General features: G+C 36.2%; 1 protein-coding gene across 1 annotated transcript; it reads left to right on the plus strand.

Annotated features, from left to right (window-relative positions):
• Nucleotides 1-668: 668 nt before the first annotated feature.
• On the plus strand, nt 669-27,075 carry PPWD1 (peptidylprolyl isomerase domain and WD repeat containing 1). The gene is made up of 11 exons (XM_065874198.1): nt 669-858; nt 4,026-4,128; nt 5,993-6,093; nt 6,235-6,355; nt 14,682-15,129; nt 18,879-19,069; nt 19,912-20,101; nt 22,893-23,074; nt 24,293-24,374; nt 25,691-25,873; nt 26,912-27,075. Exons 1-11 carry the CDS (start codon nt 669-671, stop codon nt 27,053-27,055), a joined length of 1,935 nt encoding a protein of 644 aa, XP_065730270.1. The 3' UTR covers nt 27,056-27,075.
• Nucleotides 27,076-27,286: the final 211 nt, after the last annotated feature.

The following is a 27,286-nucleotide window of genomic DNA, read 5'->3' on the forward strand; positions in this document are numbered from 1 at the left end:
CCAGAAGGCCATTAAGAGATGGAAACCTAGACCAGAATGAAGGCAGAAGGGTGAATGGTCCTGCCTGGGCCACTTAGGTTACCAGCCATGACTGGTTTTCTGCCCCACCCCTCCCCACCCACTACGCCCCACGCCCCACAGTAACAAGCGCTCACTACCTTTTTCAGAGACTGCGTGAAAGAAACAAGAAGCTCAGGAAAAAAGACATGTTTGGAGCACCTGAAGGGAAGCCCGCAAGTTAACCAATTCTTTCAATTCCCCACCCCTGTGTCTTTCTGTCCTAACAGGTGGGATTCTAGAGCCGGAAAAGAACGGGACTCAAGGCCTGGCTAGACGTTAGGTATTCAGTTCCTCGGAGGTAAGGGTCCCACCACTGGGGCTGCAGCTCCATATCCTGAGAGTTGCCAACCCCGGAGCAAGTTTCAACTGTTAATGGCGCTCTCCCCGGCGCATCGCTTACCACCACGCAGAGCCCCGGACTTCAGGTCGTCTCAGCCTACCGGAGACGCAGCTCTGCGGCCGAGGACTCGCGCGCGCTGATTTCTGATTGGTTCTGCTCCCAGCCAATCCCGGAACTTGCTCTGCCGCTGACAAACAGGCCGCGCCGCTGCTTCGGGATTGGTAGCAGAGCTTGTGGGTGTCGCGCCTTTTCTGACGATTCGGGCAACATGGCGGCCGAAGGTGGTAGCGAGTCACAGTTGAGAAGGAGAAGGCGCCGGGACACGGAGGAACCTGAAAAAAGGAAACTCGGCGAGGGAGAGCTGGTAGTGGCTGTGGCCCAAGAGAACGAAGAAGAAAATGAAGAGCGCTGGGTTGGGCCCTTACCTGTAGAGGCAACGCTGGTCAAGAAGCGGAAAGGTAGCTACAGAGATAGGCACAGGGCAGGTTGGAATGCTGTGTCCCCCGAGTAGGAGAGTTCAAGCCAGACCCCAAAACGGAGGATTTGTGCCCTCGGAACAGAGGGTCGTCTTCACTTCTGGCCGTTCTTTACACCCGAAATAGTTATTTGGTTTGAGTAAACCGTCTTTTTGATAATATCTAACACAATTAATCTCTGATTTGTTACAATGGATGATAAAGCTAATTTATGCCGGTACTTACGTGTTTGGCGCCTCTCATTTAATCCGTACAGCAGCCGTATGAGGTTGGAATTTTTAACCCCGTTTAGCAGATGTGGATAAGAATACTGGTTCTATTTAAGGTTTTCGGTTCAAGAGTGGTGTAGTGTGTTGGGCCGCCGGGGCAGGCGGTGCCTATTTAGAGTGGTAAAGAATAGGTAAAGATAATTTCAATGCTGACTCTTCCACTAATGAGTTTTCTGATATAGTTACATAAATTTCCTGGATCACAAATCTTTCATCTAAAAACCAAGGTCTGTGGTTTTCAAACCATACTCGTGAGATACCATGGCCTGAAGCATTTTTCCACTAACGTGGATTAGTGACAAAATTTTATCAACTAAAAAGGGTGGTCCAGAAAAGGGCGGGGGGGGGGGCAGTGGTGAAAGGGACAGATTAAATTTACTTATTTTTCAAGTTCTTTGAAATTTTTTCCTTAAACGTATAAGACCATTAAAATGTTATCTTTCTGAAAGTTGAAATCTTTATTACTCTCCCTACTTAAAAATTTTAAGTGATTTCTCATTATTTTCAAAACAAAGGCCAAACTCCCTAACATAGCATACAAGGTCCTTCTTGATATGATTTCTCCTTCCCTCCCTCAGCGCATTTCCATTACTTCCCTCTACCAAACCCTTGTAGTTCCTTCTTACTCTGTGATCCAGCCATACTAAAACACTTGAGAATTGGGCATGCCCTTTTTCTCCTGTGAATGCCTGCGTCGCTGTCATGGTGTCTCTACCTGGAATAATTTCCCTCACCCGTTTCACTTAACCTACTATTGTTCAACCTTTAACACTCAGCTCAGCTATCACCTCCTCTGGGAAACCTGTGACTTCTTCCAGTCTGGGCTAGGTTTCTAAAGCACATTGATCATAAATCTGAGGTGTGTTTATCACACTGAATTTATAGGTAGCCTTCAAATTTTATGTATCCGAATTTTGAAGAAGGTATTTTTTTGAACATTGTACATTAACACCCTTAAAGTGCATTACCTTTTTTTTACTACTAAGTCTTTCTGTTAAATGTTTCCGTAGCAATTGTTTCCTCATTACACTTGCTACATTTTTAATTGTATATTTATTCATGTGATTGTCTGATTAATGTTTCTCTTCACTGTTAAGACTGTAAACATATAAGAGCAAAGAACATGCCTGTTTTGCTCCAGTGCTTGGTACAGTGCTTTGCATATAGCAGATGCTCAATAAGTATTGAATGATTGAATATTATAATGTTTATGCTCGTAATTATTTTCTTGCACTAGATTTCATGTCCTTTTTTTTGTGGAAATGAGTGGAGGGAATGGAAAAATCCAAAAATATCAAAGTGCTGATATTAGCATTAGGAGACAAAAAGCTTATAAACTCGATACAATTGAGACAATTAGATGTTCATTCTATTTAAGCCAGTCAGTAGTGTGTGCAGTTTGAAGAAAAAGTTGAAATTTAAAAACACGTATGAAATGTTAGAAAAATATCATTGAAGATTTTATCTAAAAGGACAGGGGTTTAAAACTTTCTAGAAATGGAACCATCCCCTTTAACATGTTCTTTGGACATGGGACTTTTGTACACATTTTCAGAAAGACACTATAAATGATATGGCATTACCTTTAATTAAACTGATGGTTTCTCAAGGACAGGAACTGTGTTAATTCTGCTTTATGTCCGTGTCTCTTGGAACCTAGTTTGTTTTCAATAAATATCTGTTCAACAAGTGAACTAACAAACAGCAAAAGGAATATGCATCAGATGGGATTAAATTTAGCTGCATATTACAGAAAACTTCAATATGACAGTAACATTAAAAAGATAAAAGTCCTAAAGTAGACAATCTAGGATTGGTATGGAGGCTCCAAGGGGACCTAGGTTCTTTCCAACTTCATGCCCAAACATCACTAGGGTATGGACCTCATCTTTGTCCTTAGTGTTTGTTAGAATTAACAGTGCTTATCTCCCAGTTCCCAGCTGTAGGACTGAATAAGGGAAGAAGGGCACAACTCTTCAAGGAGACTTCTTGACTGTTGCACAACGCTTTCACTTTTATCTCATTGGCATTTGGTCACACCTAATTGCAGAGATGGTGAGAAAGATCTTGTGGCTGGATGTCAATACTCCCATATAAAAACAGGGGTTCTGTTACTAAAAATGAAGGGAAAAGTAATTTGTTGGACAAAAATTTGAGTCTGCTATATAGTAGTTACGAAAAACCATGCCTAATTTAGGAACAGTCATGCTTAATTTAGGAACTTTTTATAGGCATGTTTGGCCATCATTGATTGTTTTGTTGGTTACAAGTATAATGGCATTTTTTACTAGTAAAATTTTTCATAGCTCCTATAATGAAATATTTCCTCAGATTACCACTCTTAAAAATGTTTCGCCCTTGGGAAAGGTTTGAGAAGCACTCAACTGGATATTCTCTAGGATTTTCTCAGCTCCAAAAATCTAAGCATTTATCGTGTTTACCTGTTTCAAACCTAGTATCAGTGACTTCAAAGAGGATCATTGCCTTCAAGATAAACTGAGACATTCTAGATTGTCACTGGCCTCTTATTACTTATTTAAATGAGCACTAATAATTGGATCTACATGGTTAGAAATATGGTTGTGATATTTTCATGAAACTTTAAGATTTTTGGTTTTTAATGGAACCTTTATATTAAGCCAGAACCACTCAATTCTTAAGTTCTGGGAACAGTTAAGTGTCTATATAGTACTTGAAAACCTGTTATGACCGACTAAATAATGGTGCTATTCAGTACTGTGAAATAAGTTACAACTGACATAACTGACACTGGATTTTTCTTTCATTATACGCGAATTGAGAGAAATTAAAATCTAGAAGAAAATACAAAATAGCATTCCAGTTGTTAAAAAATATTTTTCTTTCCTTTTTTTTCCTTAGTTCTAGAGTTTGAAAGAGTCTATCTTGATAATCTCCCCAGTGCATCCATGTATGAGCGCAGTTACATGCATAGAGATGTTATCACCCATGTGGTGTGCACCAAGTAAGTCTATCACATCTTAATATTTTTCTAAGAACTTTATCCTTTTTTAGAATGCTTCAGTTTTGAGATGGATTTGTAGAAGTAGCTTTAGGATATTAAGGATTTCTATTTCATTCCATAGGTTTTGTAATAGTTTATGTTAAATAAAGACCTACATGGTCTTTCCTATATCATACAAGGAATGCATTCTCTAAGACAAAATTCCCTAGTTTGTGTACGTCTTTTGGAGATAAATGCCAAAAGGGGATGATCCAGGTAGTATCTGAGCTTCCATGAAGAAGAGTCTATTAGTTAAGATGGGAGTAATTGGTAGCTGGCCTCTTCAGTACTAATGGGGAAAATGATGAGATCTAAGACATTCTGGAACTGTCACAGGACCTTCAAAATAGCTGAATAGGGATTTGTAGAAGGATAATAATAATAATAGTAATAGTCTGCTCTTTGTTGAGTGCATATTATGTCCAGGTACAGTGCCAAGGCTTTTTCATAAATTGTTTCATTTATCTTAACAATCTTGTAAGGTAGTATCATCTACATTTTACAGAAAAGGAAGCAGGTTTAGAGGGGTTAAATGGCAGATGAGGCTGGAGGAAAAAGGCAAGGACTAAACCCCAGAGGTTTTCTATTTCTTATATGGAATTTGAACCTGATTGGGAGAGTAACACCATATATATATGTGTGTGTGTGTATATATATATATATATATATATATATATATTTTTAAAGATCACTCTGGCTGTGGTGAGATAAATGGATTCAAATAGAGCAAGAATGGATACAGAGAAAGCAGTTAGGAAACTAATACAGAAACCTAGATGAGATATGATGGGGTGGCTGGGATGATATTGGCAGTGAGCATGGAAAGAAGAAGATGAGTTGTTGCTCTTTGGATCAGTCTATTCTTGATCTCTTGGAGACAGTTAAAGATTTAAATTAAATATCTTTATATTTCATTTATGGGATAATTTTAACCAAATATTAACTCTTTTTTCCTAGTCCAAAGTTGTCAGTGTATAAAGCTGCATATAGGACTAGCATTCTATCACTCCAAGTTTCTTTGTTTAACCTAAGTAGCAGGGTGTAATAGAAAGATTTTTGAAGATTTTATAGAAACCTAGATTTTGAAGTTAGGCAGACCCAATATTGAATGCTGCTCTCCAGCTATGGACCTGTGACAAATACATTTAACATTGTAAAACTATTTCCTAATTTTTAAAAAGGTGGTAAAAAATATTCACCCTAACAGAGTTGCTGTAAAGGTAGTTGTAACTAAGATAATGTATGTAGAGTACTTGACATACACTAGGTTTCAACAAATGGTTTCTATTTTTATATACCTGACAGAGGAGGCTATACTGTACAAGATTTTGATACTTAAACAACCAAAATACCTTGGATAGTATCTGAAACAAACTTACATTGAATTTTGCTGTATATGTAAGTAGTATGTTGGAATTTAATTATTTATCAACTTCTGAAAGATAGTACATTTTCCCTGTGAAAAGACTGCCTATAGGGTAATTTTAGCATTAAAGGACCCTAAGATCTAGTGATTCCTGGTGAGATTTTTCTTTTTCTTTTTCTTTTTTTTTTTTAATGTCAAGTTCTAGCTCAATTCCTATCCTAGTTCTTGGATTTAAAATTAGTGCAGCAGAAGCTGTTATGATATCCAAAAAAGAGCATCAAATTTTGCAATGTTCTGTCTACCCTAGTATAGTGATATAGTGGTCTGCATAAAGGAAGGTTTTTTTCTTTTAACCTGTTATTTAAGAGTCCAAGATTCTCAGTGAATGATTGCTTTGGGAGTACTAAGTGATTCATAGATCTGTTTTAGAAATTAACTTCTACAATTTTATATATGCAGAACAGACTTTATTATTACTGCCAGTCATGATGGACATGTTAAATTCTGGAAAAAAGTAGAAGAGGGGATTGAATTTGTTAAACATTTTCGCAGTCACCTAGGTAAGAATTTCACTTTTTTTTTTTTTTTGGCTCTCTTTTAAACTGTACTGATTAAAGTTCCTTTTAAAATATTTTTTTCTTTCAATTATGTCCATTTCATTGGTGTTTACTAGAATGTTTTAATTTGATTTATTTAAATAGGAGTTATTGAGAGTATTGCAATTAGCTCTGAGGGAGCATTGTTCTGTTCCGTGGGTGATGATAAAGCAATGAAGGTGTTTGATGTAGTGAACTTTGACATGATCAATATGCTGAAGCTTGGGTGAGTCTGTTTTAAAGTATATATTTCTTTAACTTAGTGGAAGAATTCTTGAACTAAACTTCCCTGTTCCATAGGTATTTCTAAACAGAATATATTATCTTTCCATTAAAAAATGTGACTTTTGATTTTACTTGGGAAAATTAAATATTATGAATCCTTGTTATGATGCTGTTTGGGGGCTCCTGCTGTGGTTTTTGTCATTAATTACAGCAGAAATGTCGCAACAGTGCCACAACAAGGATTCATTATATCCATTTGACACTACTTAATAAATTAATGAGTATCCATCGTGTCTAATTTACTGGTACGTAGAATTAACTTCCTTGTTATGCTTATTTCAGTAATATGGCACTGTGTTTCTATAAGGTTTATGCACAATTTTGGAGTTGTTGGTTATTTTAACTTTGAAGTATATTGACATCCAAACTATGTGTTTAGACTGTACAGTAATGAGATTAAACAAAAGACCATACCCTCGGTAGCTTAAGCAACAGAAGTTTATTTTCTCACAGTTTCGGAGCCTGGAAAGTCCAAAATCAAGATTCCAGCAGGATGTGGTTTTGATGAGGACTCTCTTCCAGGTTTCATACTTTGTCCTCATTAGGGACAGGGGAAAGAGTGGGGAATATTTTACTCTTCCACTTCTTAGAAGGCCACAGGCCTGTGGGATTAGGGCCCCACCTTTATGACCTCATTTAACCTTAATTACCTCTTTAAAACCCTTTCTCCAGATACAGTCACTTTGGAGATATGGGCTTCACCATATGAATTGGAGGAGTAGGGGATTGGAATTACACAATTCAGTATGTAGCAGGAATTCTTTGGAATTTCCTTCAAAATCAGTTTATGAGACACTGAAGGAAATCAGTCTAATTATTTGTGGTCAGAACTTATTTTTTGACTACAAATAGAAATACCTATTGATCATGTGTCTTATTCCCCAGCATTGTTTCCCTCAGACTTTAGCTATTTTTAAAAATCAAATCTGGGGCTTCCCTGGTGGCGCAGTGGTGGAGAGTCCGCCTGCCAATGCAGGGGAAACGGGTTCGTGCCCCGGTCCGGGAAGATCTCACATGCTGCAGGGTGGCTGGGCCCGTGAGCCATGGCCACTGAGCCTGTGCGTCTGGAGCCTGTGCTCCGCAACGGGAGAGGCCACAACAGTGAGAGGCCCGCGTACCGCAAAAAAAAAACAAAAAAAAAATCAAATCTATTCATAAATGTTGAACATTTGCCCCCTTTGAGGATATTGAAAGAGAACCAGGCATATCTTGTTTTATTGTGCTTCACAGGTACTGTGGGATTTTGGGCAAATAGAAGTTTGTGGCAACCCTGCATGAACAAGTCTATACTCACCATTTTCCCAAAAGCATTTGCTCAGTTTGTGTCATTATTTCACATTTTGGAAATTCTCATATAATATTTCAACTTTTTCATTATTTTTGTATTTGTTACGGTGATCAGTGATCTCTGATGTTACTATTACAAAAAGATTATGACTTGCTGAAGGCTCAGATGACAATTAGCATTATTTTTAGCAATAAAATATTTTATTTTGAATTTTTGAATTTTTATTTTTTTATACAGCAGGTTCTTACTAGTTATCCATTTTATACATATTAGTGTAGATATGTCAATCCCAATCTCCCAATTCATCACACCACCACCCTCTCCCCTCCCCCCCATCACTTTCCCCCCTTGGTGTCTATACGTTTGTTCTCTACATATGTGTCTCAATTTCTGCCCTGCAAACTGGTTCATCTGTACCATTTTTCTAGGTTCCACATATAGTGTTAATATACGATATTTGTTTTTCTCTTTCTGCCTTACTTGACTCTGTATGACAGTCTCTAGATCCATCCACATCTCTGCAAATGACCCAATTTTGTTCCTTTTTATGGCTGAATAATATTCCATTGTATATATATACGACATCTTCTTTATCCATTCATCTGTTCATGGACACTTAGGTTGCTTCCATGACCTAGCTATTATAAATAGCACTGCAGTGAACATTGGGGTGCATGTGTCTTTTTGAATTATGGTTTTCTCTGGGTATATGCCCAGTACTGGGATTGCTGGGTAATATGGTAATTCTATTTTTAGTTTTTTAAGGAAACTCCATACTGTTCTCCATAGTGGCTGTATCAATTTACATTCCCACCAACAGTGCAAGAGGGTTCCCTTTTCTCCACACCCTCTGCAGCATTTGTTGTTTGTAGATTTTCTGATGATGCCCATTCTAACTGGTGTGAGGTGATACCTCATTGTAGTTTTGATTTGCATTTCTCTAATAATTAGTGATGTTGAGCAGCTTTTCATGTGCTTCTTGGCCATCTGTATGTCTTCTTTGGATTTTTGGATTGGGTTGTTTGCTTTTTTAATATTGAGCTGCATGAACTGTTTATATATTTGGGGGATTAATCCTTTGTCCGTTGATTCATTTGCAAATATTTTATCCCATTCTTAGGGTTGCCTTTTCGTCTTGTTTGTAGTTTCCTTTGCTGTGCAAAAGCTTTTAAATTTCATTAGGTCCCATTTGTTTATTTTTGTTTTTATTTCCATTTCTCTAGGAGGTGGGTCAAAAAAGGTCTTGCTGTGATTTATGTCAAAGAGTGTTCTTCCTGTGTTTTCCTCTAAGAGTTTTATAATGTCCAGTCTTACATTTAGGTCTCTAATCCATTTTGAGTTTATTTTTGTGTATGGTGCTAGGGAGTGTTCTAATTTCATTCCTTTAGATGTAGCTGTCCAGTTTTCCCAGCACCACTTATTGAAGACACTGTCTTTTCTCCATTGTATATCCTTGCCTACTTTGTCGTAGATTAGCTGACCATAGGTGCGTGGGTTTATCTCTGGGCTTTCTATCCTGTTCCATTGATCTATATTTCTGTTTTTGTGCCAGTACGATACTATCTTGATAACTGTAGCTTTGTAGTATAGTCTGAAGTCCGGGAGTCTGATTCCTCCAGCTCAGTTTTGTTCCCTCAAGACTGCTCTGGCTATTTGGGGTCTTCTGTGTCTCCATACACATTTTAAGATTTTTTTGTTCTAGCTCTGTAAAAAATGCCATTGATAATTTGATAGGGATTGCATTGAATCTGTAGATTGCTTTGGGTAGTATAGTAATTTTCACAATATTGATTCTTGCAATCCAAGGACATGGTATATCTCTGCATCTGTTTGTATCATCTTTAATTTCTTTCATCAGTGTCTTATAGTTTTCTGCATACAGGTCTTTTGTCTCCCTAGCTAGGTTTATTCCTAGGTATTTATTGTTTTTTTCTGCACTGGTAAACGGGAGTGTTTCCTTAACGTCTCCTTCAGATTTTTCATCATTGGTGTATAGGAATGCAAGAGATTTCTGTGCATTAATTTTGTATCCTGCAATTTTACCAAATTCATTGATTAGCTCTAGTAGTTTTCTGGTGGCATCTTTAGGATTCTCTATGTATAGTATGTCATCTGCAAACAGTGACAGTTTTACTTCTTTTTTCCAATTTGTATTCCTTTTATTTCTTTTTCTTCTCTGATTGCCATGGCTAGGACTTCCAAAACTCTGTTGAATAATAGTGGCGAGAGTGGACATCCTTGTCTTGTTCCTGATCTTAGAGGAAATGCTTTCAGTTTTTCACCATTGACAATGATGTTTGCTGTAGGTTTGTCATATATGGGCTTTATTATGCTGAGGTAGGTTCCCTCTGTGCCCACTTTCTGGAGAGTTTTTGTCATAAATGGGTGTTGAATTTTGTCCAAAGCTTTTTCTGCATCTATTGAGATGATCATATGGTTTTTATTCTTCAGTTTGTTAATGTGGTGTATCACATGGATTGATTTGTGTATATTAAAGAATCCTTGCATCCCTGGGATAAATCCCACTTGATCATGGTGTATCATCCTTTTAATGTGTTGTTGGATTGTGTTTGCTAGTATTTTGTTGAGGATTTTTGCATCTGTATTCATCAGTGATATTGGTCTGTAATTTTCTTTTTTTGTAGTATCTTTGTCTGGTTTTGGTATCAGGGTGATGGTGGCCTCATAGAGTGAGTTTGGGAGCGTTTCTTCCTCAGCAATTTTTTGGAACAGTTTGAGAAGGATGGGTGTTAGCTCTTCTCTCTATGTTTGATAGAATTCACCTGTGAATCCATCTGGTCCTGGACTTTTATTTGTTGGAAGATTTTTAATCACAGTTTCAATTTCATTATTGTGATTGGTCTGTTGATATTTTCTATTTCTTCTTGTTTCAGTCTTGAAAGGTTATAGCTTTCTAAGAATTTGTCCATTCCTTCCAGGTTGTCCATTTTATTGGCATAGTGTTGCTTGTAGTAGTCTCTTATGATGCTTTGTATTTCTGCAGTGTCTGTTGTAACTTCTCCTTTTTGTTTTCTAATTTTATTGATTTGAGTCCTCTCCCTCTTGATGAGTCTGGCTAATGGTTTATCAATTTTGTTTATCTTCTCAAAGAACCAAATTTTAGTTTTGTTGATCTTTGCTATTGTTTTGTTTCTATTTCATTTATTTCTGCTCTGATCTTCTGCTAACTTTGGGTTTTGTTTGTTCTTCTTTCTATAGTTCCCTTAGGTGAAAGGTTAGATTGTTTATTTGAGATTTTTCTTGTTCCTTGAGGTAGGCTTGTATTGCTATAAACTTCCCTCTTAGAACTGCTTTTGCTGCATCCCATAGGCTTTGGATTGTCATGTTTTTGTTGTCATTTGTCTCTAGGTACTTTTTTGATTTCCTCTTTGACTTCTTCAGTGATCTCCTGGATGTTTCATAGCATATTGTTTACCCTCCACATGTTTGTGTTTTTTATGTTTTTTCCCTGTAATTGATTTCTAATCTCATAGTGTTGTGGTCAGAAAAGATGCTTGATATGATTTCAGTTTTCTTAAATTTACTGAGGCTTGATTTGTGACCCAAGATGTGATCTATCCTGGAGAATGTTCCATGCGCGATTGAGAAGAAAGTGTAATCTGCTGTTTTTGGATGGAATGTCCTATAAATTAAATCTGTCTGCTCTTTTGTGTCATTTAAAGCTTGTGTCTCCTTATTAATTTTCTGTTTGGATGATCTGTCCACTGGTGTAAGTGAGGTGTTAAAGTCCCCCACTATTATTGTGTTACTGTCAATTTCCTCTTTTATAGCTGTTAGCAGTTTTGCCTTATGTATTAAGGTGCTCCTATGTTGGGTGCATATATATTTATAATTGTGATATCTTCTTCTTGGATTGATCCCTTGATCATTATGTAGTGTCCTTCATTGTCTCTTGTAACATTCATTACTTTTAAACTCTGTTTTATCTGATATGAGTATTGCTACTCCAGCTTTCTTTTGATTTACATTTGCATGGAATATCTTTTTCCATCTCCTCACTTGCAGTCTGTATGTGTCCCTAGGTCTGAAGTGGGTCTCTTGTAGACAGCATATATATGGGTCTTGTTTTTGTATCCATTCAGCGAGCCTGTGTCTTTTGGTTGGAGTATTTAATCCATTCATGTTTAAGGTAATTATCAATATGTATGTTCCTATTCCCGTTTTCTTAATTGTTATGGGTTTGTTTTTGTAGGTCCTTTTCTCCTCTTGTGTTTCCCACTTAGAGAAGTTCCTTGAGCATTTGTTGCAGAGCTGGTTTGGTGGTGCTGAATTCTCTTAGCTTTTGATTTCTCCATCGAATCTGAATGAGATCCTTGCAGGGTAGAGTAATCTTGGTTGTAGGTTCTTCCCTTTCATCACTTTAAAATGTCATGCCACTCCCTTCTGGCTTGTAGAGTTTCTGCTGGGAAATCAGCTGTTAACATTATGGGAACTCACTTGTATGTTATTTGTCATTTTTCCCTTGTTGCATTCAATAATTTTTCTTTGTCTTTAATTTTTGCCAATTTGATTACTGTGTGTCTCGGCATGTTTCTCCTTGGGTTTATCCTGTCTGGCACTCCCTGTGCTTCCTGGACTTAGGTGGCTATTTCATTTCCCATGTTAGGGAAGTTTTCAACTATAATCTCTTCAAATATTTTCTCAGGTCCTTTCTCTCTCACTTCTCCTTCTGGGACCCCTATAATATAAATGTTACATTTAATGTTGTCCCAGAGGTTTCTCAGGCTGTCTTCATTTCTTTGCATTCTTTTTTCTTTATTCTGTTGCAGCAGTGAATTCCACCACTCTGTTCCAGGTCACTTATCTGTTCTTCTGCCTCAGTTATTCTGCTATTGATTCCTTCTAGTGTATTTTTCATTTCAGTTATTGTATTGTTCATCTCTGTTTGTTTGTTCTTTAATTCTTCTAGGTGTTTGTTCTTTAATTCTTCTAGGTCTTTGTTAAACATTTCTTGCACCTTCTTGATCTTTGCTTCCATTCTTTTTCCGAGGTCCTGGATCATCTTCACTATCATTATTCTGAATTCTTCTGGAAGGTTGCCTATCTCCACTTCCTTTAGTTGTTTTTCTGCGATTTTATCTTGTTCCTTCATCTGGTACATAGCCCTCTGCCTTTTCATCTTGTCTATCTTTCTGTGAATGTGGTGTTTGTTTCACAGGCTGCAGGATTGTAGTTCTTCTTGCTTCTGCTGTCTGCCCTCTGGTGGATGAGGCTATCTAAGCGGCTTGTACAAGTTTCCTGATGGGAGGGACTGTGGTGGTGGGTAGAGCTGGCTGTTGCTGTGGTGGGCAGAGCTCAGCAAAACTTTAATCTGTTTTTTCTGCTGCTGGGTGGGGCTGGGTTCCCTCCCTGTTGGTTGTTTGGCCTGAGGAGACCCAACACTGGAGCCTACCAGGGCTCTTTGGTGAGGCCAGTGGCAGACTCTGGGAGGGCTTGTGCCAATGAGTACTTCCCAGAACTTCTGCGGCCTGTGTCCTTGTCCTCATGGTGAGACACAGCCATCTTCCGCCTCTGCAGGACACCCTCCAACACTAGTAGGTAGGTCTGGTTCAGTCTCCTATGGGGTCACTGCTCCTTCCCCTGGGTCCCCATGCACACACTGCTTTGTGTGTGTCCTCCAAGAGTGCAGTCTGTTTACCCCAGTCCTGTCGAAGTCCTGCAATCAAATCCCACTAGCCTTCAAAGTCTGATTCTCCAGGAATTCCTCCTCCTGTTGCCAGATCCCCAGGTTGGGAAGCCTGACGTGGGGCTCAGAACCTCCACTCCATTGGGTGGACTTCTGTGGTATAAGTGTACTCCAGTTTGTGAGTCACCCATCCAGCAGTTATGGGATTTGATTTTACTGTGATTGTGCCCCTCTTACCATCTCATTGTGGCTTCTCCTTTGTCTTTGGATGTGGGGTATCTTTTTTGGTGAGTTCCAGTGTCTTCCTGTCATTGATTTCTCAGCAGGTAGTTGTGAATCTGGTGCTCTCGCAAGAGGGAGTCAATAAAATATTTTTTAATTAAGGTACGTATATCCATGTATATATATATTTATATTTTTAGACCTAGTGCGATTGCACACTTAATAGACTACAGGTAGTGTAAACATAAACTTTTATATGCCCTGGGAAACCAAAATATCCATGTGACTTGCTTTATTGCAGTTTTCACTTTATTGCAGTGGTCTGGAACCAAACCTGCAATATCTCCAAGGTATGCCTATATTTTTTAAGCTTTGATAGAAATTCTAAGAGTCCTTAAAAGGTTTTGAGCACTATCTCAATCATTGGAATAACTGTGTAACTTCTCAGACTGACTATTTTGAAGGAGACAACACACAATTGAATATATAAGTTTTGTATGTTGATGAAATTGTCCAGTTGTTTTACACTTTATCAGGTAGCATGTTCAAAGCTCATAGTTGTAAGATCAAGCTACTGATCACGAGAGTGTGATATCAGAATGTTTTTCTGTTGAGCATAGTCATAACTAAAATTTTTTATCTTAAATATTTGAAGATATATTTTGAAGGTATACTGTTTTATGAAGATAAAAGATATACTGTTTTTGAAGATATATTTGAAGGTATACTGTTACATGCCAACCTTTAAAAGTAAGTTATACATAGATGGAGAGGAGACATAGACAAAGATCCAAAAAACAATGCTCTGGAGTATTTTAAGGCCCACGTCTGTTCAGGTTTCCTTGTAAATAATCTGCTGTATGCAGTTCTCTTCTTGTGGTTTGATAAATCCTCAGAAGTTATTATCATTGCATTGATGAAGTCAGAAAGAGAAAAATCAGTAGCTATTCTTATTCTTCCCCATTCTGTGTCTCTATCTGCTACTTCTGAGCAAAGAATCCAAAACAAGTAAATCACTGGCCAGGACATTTTTTGGTGATGAGAATGAGGAAGGATGCTTACTTCTTGTATTGACCTCTTTTCTTCCCCCTCAATTCTTTACTATTTTAGCTATTTTCCTGGACAGTGTGAGTGGATCTATTGCCCAGGGGATGCCATATCTTCAGTTGCTGCTTCTGAGAAGAGTACAGGAAAAATTTTCATTTATGACGGTCGAGGAGATAACCAGCCACTACATATTTTTGACAAACTCCATACATCACCTCTTACTCAGATACGGCTAAACCCAGTTTACAAAGCAATAGTGTCTTCTGACAAATCTGGAATGATTGAATACTGGACCGGTCCTCTTCATGAATATAAATTCCCCAAAAATGTGAACTGGGAATATAAAACTGACACAGATTTATATGAATTTGCCAAGTGCAAGGCTTATCCAACCAGCATATGTTTTTCACCTGATGGGAAGAAAATAGCTACTATTGGTTCTGATAGAAAGGTTAGAATTTTCAGATTTTTAACTGGAAAACTTATGAGAGTCTTCGATGAATCACTAAGTGTAAGTGCCATATAAAATTAATCAGATTTTACTTTTGTGAAAACGTCTTTATTTTGTGCTATTTCTTAAAAGATTTTTTTTCTGGATATGGACATTTAGATTGATGATCATTTTCTCTTAGCACATTAAAGATATTATTCAACTGTCTGCTGTCTTGCATTGTTGCTCTTCAAAACTCCTTTCCCTAGGTTTATGATATGATAAATTCTGAGCCAGTTTTTCTTATACTTACGTGTCTTTTCAGTTTTGTCTTGTTTGCAAGTTCCTGCTTTTGAGATCCTCAAAACCCATGCTAGGCCCCCTTCTCTTCTCACTCTACACTCCTGTCTGTCTGTATGACTACTTCCAAATTTATTTTTCCAGCTTTCTATTATAAACAGACCTGGTCCTATCCTTTTATTTCATTTATTTATTTTTGCTGTCTTCATGAATGGCGCAAATATCCATCTGCTTGCACAAGCCAGAATCTGAGTCATCTTTACCTGTTTTTCCTTACCGCTCTATTTAATTCATCATGAGTCCTGTTAATTTTACTTTCTGCATATACTTTACATACACTTCTTTTAGCACAGCTGTCACTACCCTAGCTCATGATCTTTTGCCTGGCCTATTGCCTAGACTACTCCCTGCATCTATTCTGGCTTCCTTCTAATCTGTTATCCATGCTACACCCAAAGGAATGTTTTCAAAGCACATATCTGATCTTGTCATACTTTGAATCTCTTAGTGACTACCTGTTGTTCTTAGGATCAAGACCAAATCGCGGCCTGCCATATTGTGCCTTTAACCTACCTCTACTACCTCTTACTCTAGCCAGTCAGGCCTTCTTTCAGTTCTTGACTATGTCTTCCACCACAGGGCCTTTGCATATGCTGTCCCTCATGTATGGAGTGACCCCTCTCCCCATTCCTCCTATTACCTATTGAACTCATCCTTCAAATCTTGAAGAGTCATTTTCCCTGGTAATCTTCCACTGTGCTTAGAGTCTCAGACTTTTTTTTTTTTATGTGGTTCTTGTATCACTGTTTATTTTCTTTTAGAATATTTGGTCTTATTATATGATTAATTTGTATCAGCCCCCAGTAAACTAAACTGTGTGTGATTTATGGTCCTGTATCTGTTTTGCTTATGATTGCATTTCCAGCATTAAGAACAATACTTGACACATAATTACTGCTAACAAGAATTTATTGGGACTTCCCTGGCGGTCCAGTGGTTAAGACACCGCACTTCCACTGCAGGCGGCGTGGGTTCGATCCCTGGTTGGGGAACTAAGATCCTGCATGCTGCGCAGTGTGGCCAATAAAACAGAAAAAAAAAAAAAAGAATTTATTAGAGCATGTAGTTGTAGAATAAGAGTTTTTATCCATGCTAAGGTAATTGCTTTTTGTGGATATTTGAGTCTCATCACGTGTTTCTATCGTGTGGTTCTCTAACTGCTAATGGTATGTTGAATCCTCTTGAAAGGCTGTGGGTTGAACCTTTGTAGTGATAATGTTTACTGTATGACAGTGTCAATTCTACAATCTTGGTAGTCACCAGTTTACATTAGATTCCCTGAATTAAGTGCTTCAAAAATGTTATGACCCTTATTAGTGATACTCTTGTTTGGTGGCAAGTAGTAATAAGTTGGGTTGATCATCTGCCTGAAGGAATATGAGTCCAGACAAAAGGGAAGATTTGTTTGCTAATCAAATCATCCTCATAACTCATTTTCTTATTGGAAGAATATAGCTTTCCATTATGCTTTTAGGAGAAGGAGAAACCTTTCCTTGTGATATTTTCTTCTTTGATGGTGGCTGGTGACTACATATTGGTTTCAACTTACATATAATTTTAAAACTCTTTACAACTTACGGCTCTTCCCAGATTCCTTAAGAAAAGAAATACTTAAAATCTATTCTCTGGATATAAATCTCTTAACACATATACTCTGAGATGTTCAATCCACTATTTCTTCACTGTTGTCTTTAACATTTGTTGAAATTATAGGACTGAGGTAATACGAGAAGGTCAGTAGCAAAGTGTATGATAGAAGTTGAAATTCAGAATGAGAGAGTTTGGGAAAAAAAAAAAGGCAAATGCCAATTAAATTATGTACAATGTTAATGACTGGTTAATGACTAGAATCTCATAGTCCCATGTTAAGGGAGGGAGCTTCTAACTAGTTAGAGCCCTGGTTTAATAGACAAATTTAATTAGATGGTATGAAGTTGTATCTTCTGGTATTTTATTAATCAGGAGCACTACATATGGCCATGCAGTTGTGTATTACAGAGGTCCAATTATTAAAGCTAGAATATTATAAAAAAAAGATACTGATGTGCTTAAAAGGTTGGATTAAATTTATTAAATACATATATATGGGCAGATGGCCATGTACAGACTTTAAGTCTTGAAAATGAATCTTCTCTCTAGCAAAAATAATCAAGGGTCCCACACTACAAAAATGTAGTCTGGCATCTAGGCTATTTCTGGCAAATGAGTAAAGCAATATATCAGTCTCAGAGACTGGAGACAAGAAACCCTAATGACCAAGCTTTTTAGCTATTCTTTAAGAACTTGGCCTCATCTTGTTCCCTAACACATACCTCCTTTACATTTTTGGAGTTATGTATGTTGTTCTTTCCATATCTAGAAAAACTGGGTATTTCGTTAATGCAAGCATGAAAAAAAGAAGTAGATGGGACATAAGCCTGACTTCTTTTCATCTGCAATAGAGAGCTACTTTTGATTTCTGCAGTTTGATGCCCTATATATCTAGAAAACTGTAAAGATCACATCTTTGGGGAGGCTGGTAGTGTGATAGTACATAGTAATTGAGATGTGACCTCCATCTTGAAAGCTGTGTATTAAATATCTAAAGAAAAGTAAACCAAATGTCCAAAATAAAGGGCACTCATAAAAATATTCGTCTATCCTAAACCACATATTCCTAATGATAATTAACTGTAATGGTGCTCCAAAATAACTTGAAACATTTTCTGAACTATGAAATTGTTATAAATTAGTGAAATAATAAAAGAGTTCATTCATTCAACAAAAATGGAGTGCTTGTTATATGGCAGGCCCATGATCCTTGTACAAGGACCTCACGGTCCATAGCTGCACTGTCCAGTTTCATAGCCACTAACCACATATGGCTGTTGAACACTTGGTATGTGACTGGTCCAAATTGAGCTGGACTGAGTATAAAATACACACTGGACTTCAAAGACAATATAAGAAAAAAAGAATATATCTCAATTTTTAAATACTGCTTAATGTTTTAATACCTTTATTTTGCTTTTTTATACTTTTTATTACTTAAATTTAAATCATCTGATAATATTTTAGATATATTGGGTTGAATAAAAAGTAAGATTAATTTTATGTTTATTTTTACTTTGTTTAATGTAGCTACTAAAAAATTTTAAATTATATATGTGGTTTGCATTATATTTCTATTGGAAAGTGTTAGTCTGTGGCTTATAAAATGCAGCAGATATATTGTTTCTGCAGAGAAAGCAGTAGTTATGTTTACTCTTTTATTTTTTTCATTAGAAGAACCAGTTAGTATAAATACTATTTTTTATGATTGAACTTACTAACATCTTTTGATTTCCTGCTTCAAGTGTTTAGAATACTCCTTAAGAAGATATGTAAGTACATAAACTGTTAGTGGCTCTTAATGTATACTCTGCTTTTATTTAAATTCTCTTTCCCTTTATCATGTAACATTTTTTGTTAATAAATGGTTTGTTTCCTAGATGTTTACTGAACTGCAGCAGATGAGGCAACAGCTACCAGACATGGAATTTGGCCGACGCATGGCTGTAGAACGTGAATTGGAGAAGGTGGATGCAGTAAGATTAATTAATATAGTTTTTGATGAAACCGGACACTTTGTACTCTATGGAACAATGCTGGGCATTAAAGTTATAAATGTAGAAACAAACCGGTAAGCTTTAATATAATTTATGCTTTTTAAAAATGTACTTTTAAGGGACCACTTCCTCCTTTTGGGAAACAATGGGAGTTTTGTTTGTTCTAAGACAAGTGGAATGGTCCCAAATGTCTAAGCTTAACCAAATGTTTTGACTGGATTTTTCTGTGGTCTTTTGGTTGTTTATAATCTTATGTAAAAAGTTTCCACTCATGTTTGTAAAAGAAATGGAAGGAAGATATGCATAGTTTCAATTTTTTTTTTTTTAACAAGTTTCAGTCTGTCTTTTGCTTATTGATTTAAATTAGCCTGGTTCATGTTAAATGTTGCCAAATATTTTAACCACAGAATTCAGCATTACATCCTGCTAGACATAAAATCAGAAGTTAAAATGTATGAAACCACAAAAAGCCTTTTGTGCAAACAGCCCATTTGGTCTTAGAACAAAATTGCTATAATCAGATACTATCACAGAATGTAAATGAAAAGAACTTAAAGTATATATAAAGGAAAAAAATCTTGTGCTATACATTCTCACATATAAACAAATTTATATTGTAGTTCTTGGCAATACAAAATCTTTGAAGACTTGCAGAAAGATTAAAATGATAGGGATAGGTTAAAACTGTATGACTGAATGATTGTTATTGTTTTAATCTGAAAATTATAGATAGCTACCAATTTAAAATAACTTTTGGGGGAGAAGGAGAGGTAGAAAAACACTTTAAAAACCTTTCACTAGTTATTTTGTCCAAAGATAAAGGATATAGTTGATTCCTAGCTTTTATCTGTAAAGTTGTTATAACTGGAGTTAATCCTGATAATTTTGTTGAATAAAATATTGTTGTGTTTTCCAGGTGTGTGCGGATCTTAGGCAAGCAAGAAAATATTAGAGTGATGCAATTGGCGTTATTCCAGGGAATAGCCAAAAAACATCGTGCTGCAACTACTATAGAAATGAAAGCTTCTGAAAACCCTGTTCTTCAGAATATTCAAGCTGACCCAACAATAGTCTGTACATCTTTCAAAAAGAATAGATTTTATATGGTATGTGGAAGTACTAGGAGATAGACTTTAATGTTTCTTCCAGTTTAGTTGGAGTTTTATTTTTTTAGCTTGTGCTTTCAACTGAAGAAAATGTTGGCAATAATAGCAGACTTTCTAAACAGCCAGAATACCATCTTATAACATTAATATTGTAGAATTTTTAACTAGGGTTTGATTTTAAGTATTTCTGTACTGTTTTACATCCTGTTTTGAACATTTTTCAACCTGGCTTCTACAACGACTTGTGCTAAGATGATAGTAAGTGGCTATGATAGTTTTTGCTGTGGAGTTTTTTTTTTTTTTTTTTGCTGTGGAGTTTTAAAAATTCTTGTTTTAGTATTTTTCACCTTTTACTCTTGAACATAACTTGCACACCTCCTTCTCTACGTACATATTTTTACCTTTTGATTCCATTGTAATGATGCTACCTTGGAATTGTACATTCCTGAGGGATTTTTTTTTTTCTGGAGAACTGAAAGTACTTTGCAGTGTTAACTAAGATTGGGCTCAAAATCAAACTACTAAGCTATCTAGGAGTAGCACTATTCTGATTGTTCAAACAGAAAAATCTGAAGTGTAGACACTTCTGTGCTTGCATTCTATCCTTCACAATCAGTCAGAGACTTTCTAAGACCCAAATGTGATTATTTCTTTGCCTAAAATCCTTTAATAACTCCCCAGCTATCTATATCAGCTGCCCTCCTAGTTTATCTTTCTTCATTTTTAGTTCATTTGCTATACTGACCATACTGAACTTGATCCCATTTACAAGATTTGAGTGTTCTTTTTACTGGTAGGTGTTTGCACAGGTTATTTCTTCTACCAGCCACACACCTCTCCCCAGTTCCTACTCATACTTCAGGTCTCAGCTTGGAAGCCTTCTCTTGACATTAAGTCTGGATTAGGTGTGCCTGCTTGTGTAATGTGTCACACTTTTTGGAATAATTTGCTGATTTTTGGTGGTGGGGGGGGGTGTCTCTGACAGTATCCTCTCTTCCTCAAGATAATATAAAATCCATAATTACAGGGCACTATGTTTTCTTCACATATCAAACTCCACAGAGTTTGGTAAAGTATCTGGCCCATTATAGTATACTCATTTGTTCATCTGACACATTAGAAGCAGCTGTGATGCTATGAAGGCTACCAGCATTTGGTAAATGTAGGAATAGTAGTTTATCTCCTCCAACCAAGCTTTTAGCCTAAAATGGGTATATTCTTTTAAGATGAGAATTTTGCTTATAACTTTCAAAGTCATTGTTAAAGATTTCTTAATATATGTTAAAGGAAAATAATTTTTCTTGTTTTTACCTGTAATTTAACTGTTTTGAAGGTAAAAATAAATCATAAAAGATAATTCTTGATATACACTAAAAACACATATACTAATTTTCCATCCACTTTATTTAAAAACTTCAACAAATTTTCTTTCTTAATCTTTCCTCAGAGTTCATGCTTATGTTGATTAAACCACACATGTTCCTTGGAAACTTTGAAGAAATAGAAAAACAAAATGTTAAGTCACTCACTGTGTATTTATACTGCTAACATTTTCATGAATTTTTTTATTAGATGTACATATTCTTAAGCAAACCTAAAATGGTAAACATATACACAAATTTCATATCCCTTTTTTCAAATCCACTATCATGAAATAAAAGTAAAATTTTATAGAATTTGAACTTTAATAGTTCCACATGTGAACTAAATCAAGATAACTTTAAATTCACATAATTAAATAGTACAACAGACATGCCATTCCTTTGATAACTGGAGAATAATATGTTAAGGCAGTAACATCCTAGCTTAGTTGTTCCTTTATTTGGAATTGATCCAAGTAGATCAAGGAATGACATTAGGCAAGACAGGGCCTGGACACTAGCTTTACCTTCCTGGAACTTAGTTGACATCCAATAGAACTTTCTTGGGGAAAAAATTTCTGCTTATTGAGAGTCAAATAAAAGAAACAGGCCTTGAGAAGTCCAGAATTTCAACAACTGAAAGATTTTTCTCAATTCTCCGTAGACCCTGAGGATCCTGAGATTTCTACAACTTCACTCAAAATGTAATGCTTTCTTCCAAGCTTCAGAGTTTAGATAGATCAGATGGGCTCTGACCAAAAAAAAAAAAAAAAAAAAGATCACGATCCATTACTGATTCATCTTTGAATCCTCATCCTACCAGCACAAGGTCCTACTCATAGAAATAACAATTATTAATATGTATATAGTGCCTTCTATATGTTAGGCACTGTTTTCTAAGCACCTTACATCCCTTCACTTAATCTTCATATCAGGTGTCATTTTGAGGTAGTTTTTATTATTATCCCCATTTATGAATGAGGAAATGAAAGTAATCAATTTACTTCCCCAAAGTCACATAACTAGTTAAGTGGCAGAGCTGGAATTCAAACTCAGGCAATCTAAATAGAGAAAAGTAAGCAATAAGTTGCAGGTTAGGTAGGACATACTAGAAGGCAGAAGCAGAGAGCTACCTCAAATAAAACTGCATCTTGTTAAATGGGTACCCATAAAAATTTCCACCAAAAAAATTAAATTCCATTTGAAATCATACATCTTTGTCATATTAATTTTCATATTAGGCAAGTGTAGAAATAATTTAGCTGCCTTACACATCCTGTGATAGGAAGTGATTCCTGAAATAAGCATTTATTCTGATGTGAATTCTTAGTTTCCTCAAATACTTCATTAGAAATGAAATTTTCTTGTTCGTAAATTTTAACCAGATGAAAAATTTATTCATTTACTCACTTTTTATTTTCCTCCTTGAGTTTACTAAACGAGAACCAGAAGATACAAAAAGTGCAGATTCTGACCGAGATGTTTTTAATGAGAAACCTTCTAAAGAAGAAGTCATGGCAGCTACTCAAGCTGAGGGACCTAAACGAGTGTCAGATAGTGCCATTATCCACACGAGCATGGGAGACATTCACATCAAACTTTTTCCTGTTGAGTATGTACTGTTTTTGTTGTCGTAAATAAACACCAGTGTAAATGTGTATATTTGAAGAAACTATGCAACTTAAAATTCTTGCTATTTTGACTTAAGGAATTTAGAAGAATTGAAATGTTAGAGCATCTTTCCTGAGCTTTCTGATAACTGTTAAGCTAGGAAATGGGAAAATTTTATAAATATATACACATACTTCAGTATACATACTTCACGGGTTTATTATTATAAGGACAGAATATCGTAGCTATGAATGTAACTGTAAAGTGATAAATATATATTACCACCATCAACTACACATTCCAACTATAGGTTTTGTGGGTCACTTGTTATAACTGGCTTTCCTCTCAAAGCACATCTTTAAGGGGAGGATAATTATTTTTCCTTCCTGATGTTTGAAAATTTTGCAGAATGAACATAACAATACTAAATACGATACAGTATGGCTGGCTATCCTTGATCCAAAAGATGACATCTTTTACAATGCCTTGACTTAAAAGTACTTAGTTATTTTGGATATGAATGTTTTATGTCCAGTGTTTTACCATATCATGGCATTGAACAAAAAACTAGGCAGTTCTAGACTCCTGGACCATCTCATTTTAAGCATTCAGAACCCATGCATCCATTAAGCCTATTCCCTGATGTGCTTGGTACAGATTCTCCTGATTCCCTCTGCCATTCCCAGCTTTAGGAGCTATTACATGATAAAGTACTGTATTAAATCATCTCATGAGATTAGTGAATATTATTTAGAAAGTGTATCTGAATGTGTGATTGTCATTTAAAGTTTATTAAATTTAGTAGCTGTCATATCAGTGAATTAGTCATTGGTCAGGAAATATCACCATACTATATCATTTTTTTAATAAGAAAATTACCTTTTCCAGGAACTTAACCCACTATGTGCAGTGGGTTAAGGTGTTATGGTTGTTTTTTTTTTAAAACTCCTCAATGACTTTGGTATCTAAATACTGTCAAACTCAAATATAATAAGCAGTCATGATCTAAAGATAGTATATTAAACTGTAAGAATAGGCTACTGCTTATATGCCCTGTCAACTCTTGCTTGTCCTGAGATCAGAAGAAATTATGAAAAAAAGACTGTCCTTCTGAAACAGTCAGAAGATTCTGAAAACACCATTAGGAAGCTGAACTACAAAGACAACTGTCATAAGGTGCTCCAATTAATTTTCATGTTTTTAATATATGTCTTACTAGGTGCCCTAAGACAGTGGAAAACTTCTGTGTTCACAGCAGAAATGGTTATTATAATGGACATACATTTCATCGCATAATTAAGGTCAGTTATGCAAATTTTATGTGATTTAAGGAATAGTATGTTATTGCATAACAAGAGGTTTAAAACCTAAGGAATCTTGTTCTCTCACACTTAGCAGTTTATTAGGAATAGGAAAAATGGACTATGGAAGTCAAAAGAAGAATGGATGGTCATGAATCAGATCTAGAATCAAGGATAAGAATAATAGCATGGTTACCGTTTTAGAAACACTGCAGCAATTAAAGCAGTTAAAGCAAAGGGTCAGATAATGAATAAAGGATGTTGCTGAGATAAGACCAACAGCCAAGGTAACCAGTTTCTAGTGGCTAGATAAGGTCTGGATCTAGAAGATAAGATTAAATAATAGAAGAGCCATGTTGCCACTTTATCTGTGAAAACTACCATTAATTAATACCTGACGAGCAGAATGAACTCAGCCCAGGATTTTGTTGAGCAGCATTCCATAAAATGGATGGAGCAGTGATGTAGTTCTTGATTACTGGCAGGTCAGAAATGTCAGGAGAGGTCTTCCCTGGTGGCGCAGTGGTTAAGAATCTGCCTGCCAATGCAGGGGACACGGGTTCAAGCCCTGCTCTGGGAAGATCTCACATGCCGCGAAGCAACTAAGCCTGTGCACCACAACTACTGAGCCTGCGCTCTAGAGCCCACAAGCCACAGTTACTGAGCCCAAGTGCCACAACTACTGAAGCCCGCGTGCCTAGAGCCTGTGCTCCACAACAAGAGAAGCCACCCAGTGAGAAGCTCGCAAACCGCAACAAAGAGTAGCCCCTGCTCGCCGCAACTAGAGAAAAAGCCCAGGTGCAGCAACAATGACCCAAGGCAGCCAAAAATAAAAATAAATAAATAAATTTAAAGAAAAAATTTAAAAAGAAAGAAATGGCAGGAGAAACGCCAGAAGGAAAAATCAGATTTCAGGGTTCTGAAGGAATTAGTGAAGTGACTCACCAGAAAATCCAGTGTTTAGGGAAAGGGAAGAGAGAAGAACGGGGCAATTATGTTAAGACCTAACACATTATGTAAGATCCTAAAACTTATCTAAATTACTAATTGGCTTTAGATTACTGAACAAGATAGTACCTATCTATTAATGGAAAGACCTTTACATTTTTGTTTCCATCATTGAAATAAGGTAGCAGTTAAGCAATGGAAATATATCATCCAAATTAAAGTATAAGAGTTTAATAAAATCACTTTATAGAATGACTGTTAATAAAGTTAAGATTTGATTGACTACAAAGCACTCTTGACAAACATAAGACTCCAAAGCATACATATATGTAACATGTGTAATGTGATTTTATCTACTTTCTGTTAAGGGCTTCATGATTCAGACAGGAGATCCAACAGGTACTGGTATGGGAGGAGAAAGCATATGGGGAGGAGAATTTGAAGATGAATTTCATTCAACATTACGACATGACAGACCATATACACTCAGCATGGCCAACGCTGGCTCGAATACTAATGGATCCCAGTTTTTCATAACAGTAGTACCAACGGTAAGTAGAACAGCATTGTCTGTAAGCCAAAGATTCATAGGTTTTGATCTAAGAGAGTGAATTTAGTAGAAAAGAGAGCTTTATTATTCTCTACATTATTTATATATGCCAGGATATAAAAATGAAAACAATTTAGAGAAGAAAATGTAAAATTACCTAACAAATCAGATTTTACTTTGTAAAACAGTACTTTTGTAATTCAGGACACTGCAGTTTAAGTCAACTCTGCCACTCTTAATTGGACAATCCAAAACAAATTATTTTACCTCTGGACTTATTTCCTCACCTTTAGAATGAGAGGATTAGAGTGTAAGAATTCCCAATTTTAAGATATTTTTTCCACATTTTTATGTCTCTGAAATCAGAATGCAGCCCTTAATCAATGACATTGTAGATTTAATGAAATACAGTGTAAGAATATCTAGCTCTATTGCTATGCAGTTCCACAAAATTATAAAAATTACACATTTTATTTTTTAGAAGTAGGCACCGAGCAGTAAAGGAAAAATACTTATAACTGTTGTCTGCCAGGCACATGATCTCATGTAATATTCACAATACTTCTACCATCACTATACCCAGTTTTAAAAAACGGATGAGGAAACAGTGAGACCTGATTAACTTGACAAACGTCAAGTTAAGTAGCAGAGCCAGAGTTTGAGCTCCTATCTCTCTGATGCCAAAGCACATGCTGCCTAAACTATTCCAAACTGCCTCTTGTGCAGGGTAAGATTCGTGCAGAAAACTTTTAAAGCCTTAGCCATAATTCTTTAAGCCATGCAAAGAACTTAGCTTCAGCAAACATCTTCAAGTGCTGTTTGGTTTGAAAGATGCAGATATTTAATTAAACATTAGATTATGCTTTTATATTTTTTAATATAACATGGAAATTACTCTTAAAAGCTGCCAAGTGAAAGTATTTTTTAATTATATTTTTAAATGAAGCTGAAGTTTAAATTCTCTTTAATTTGCTCACCCAGAGGGTGTGATTTAAGAATTTGGAGTTCACCAGGATTTTCTATTTGTCCTCCAACATAGCCTTGGCTTGATAATAAACACACAGTGTTTGGACGAGTGACTAAAGGAATGGAAGTTGTACAGAGGATCTCCAACGTCAAAGTCAATCCCAAAACAGATAAGCCCTATGAGGATGTCAGCATCATAAATATTACTGTCAAGTAAAATAAGATTTGTCTCATTGTCTTTGTAAATAAAAATACACATATTAAACACAGGATTATTTTACATAAGGAAGCTCTTAAGATTTATTTTTATATTTTTCATTAAAGTCCATTTTTTAAAAACTCTGCCTTTGAGTTTTCTTGCAGCATTTCTCATCCTGAGGTGATAAACTGAAATGGACCAAAATTCAGGCAAATAGCACTCCTTATAAATAATTTCTCATGAGACTTA

This window comes from Phocoena phocoena, chromosome 3 (assembly GCF_963924675.1).
Source record: "Phocoena phocoena chromosome 3, mPhoPho1.1, whole genome shotgun sequence".
NCBI classification, from domain to species: Eukaryota; Metazoa; Chordata; class Mammalia; order Artiodactyla; family Phocoenidae; genus Phocoena; species Phocoena phocoena.

Coding starts and splice junctions, on each gene's coding strand:
- PPWD1 (XM_065874198.1), top strand. CDS start 669: ATGGCGGCCGAAGGTGGTAGCGAGTCACAGTTGAGAAGGAGAAGGCGC. Junction 15,130..18,878: donor TCTTCGATGAATCACTAAGT/GTAAGTGCCATA, acceptor TTTGTTTCCTAG/ATGTTTACTGAACTGCAGCA. Junction 25,874..26,911: donor TCATAACAGTAGTACCAACG/GTAAGTAGAACA, acceptor CCTCCAACATAG/CCTTGGCTTGATAATAAACA.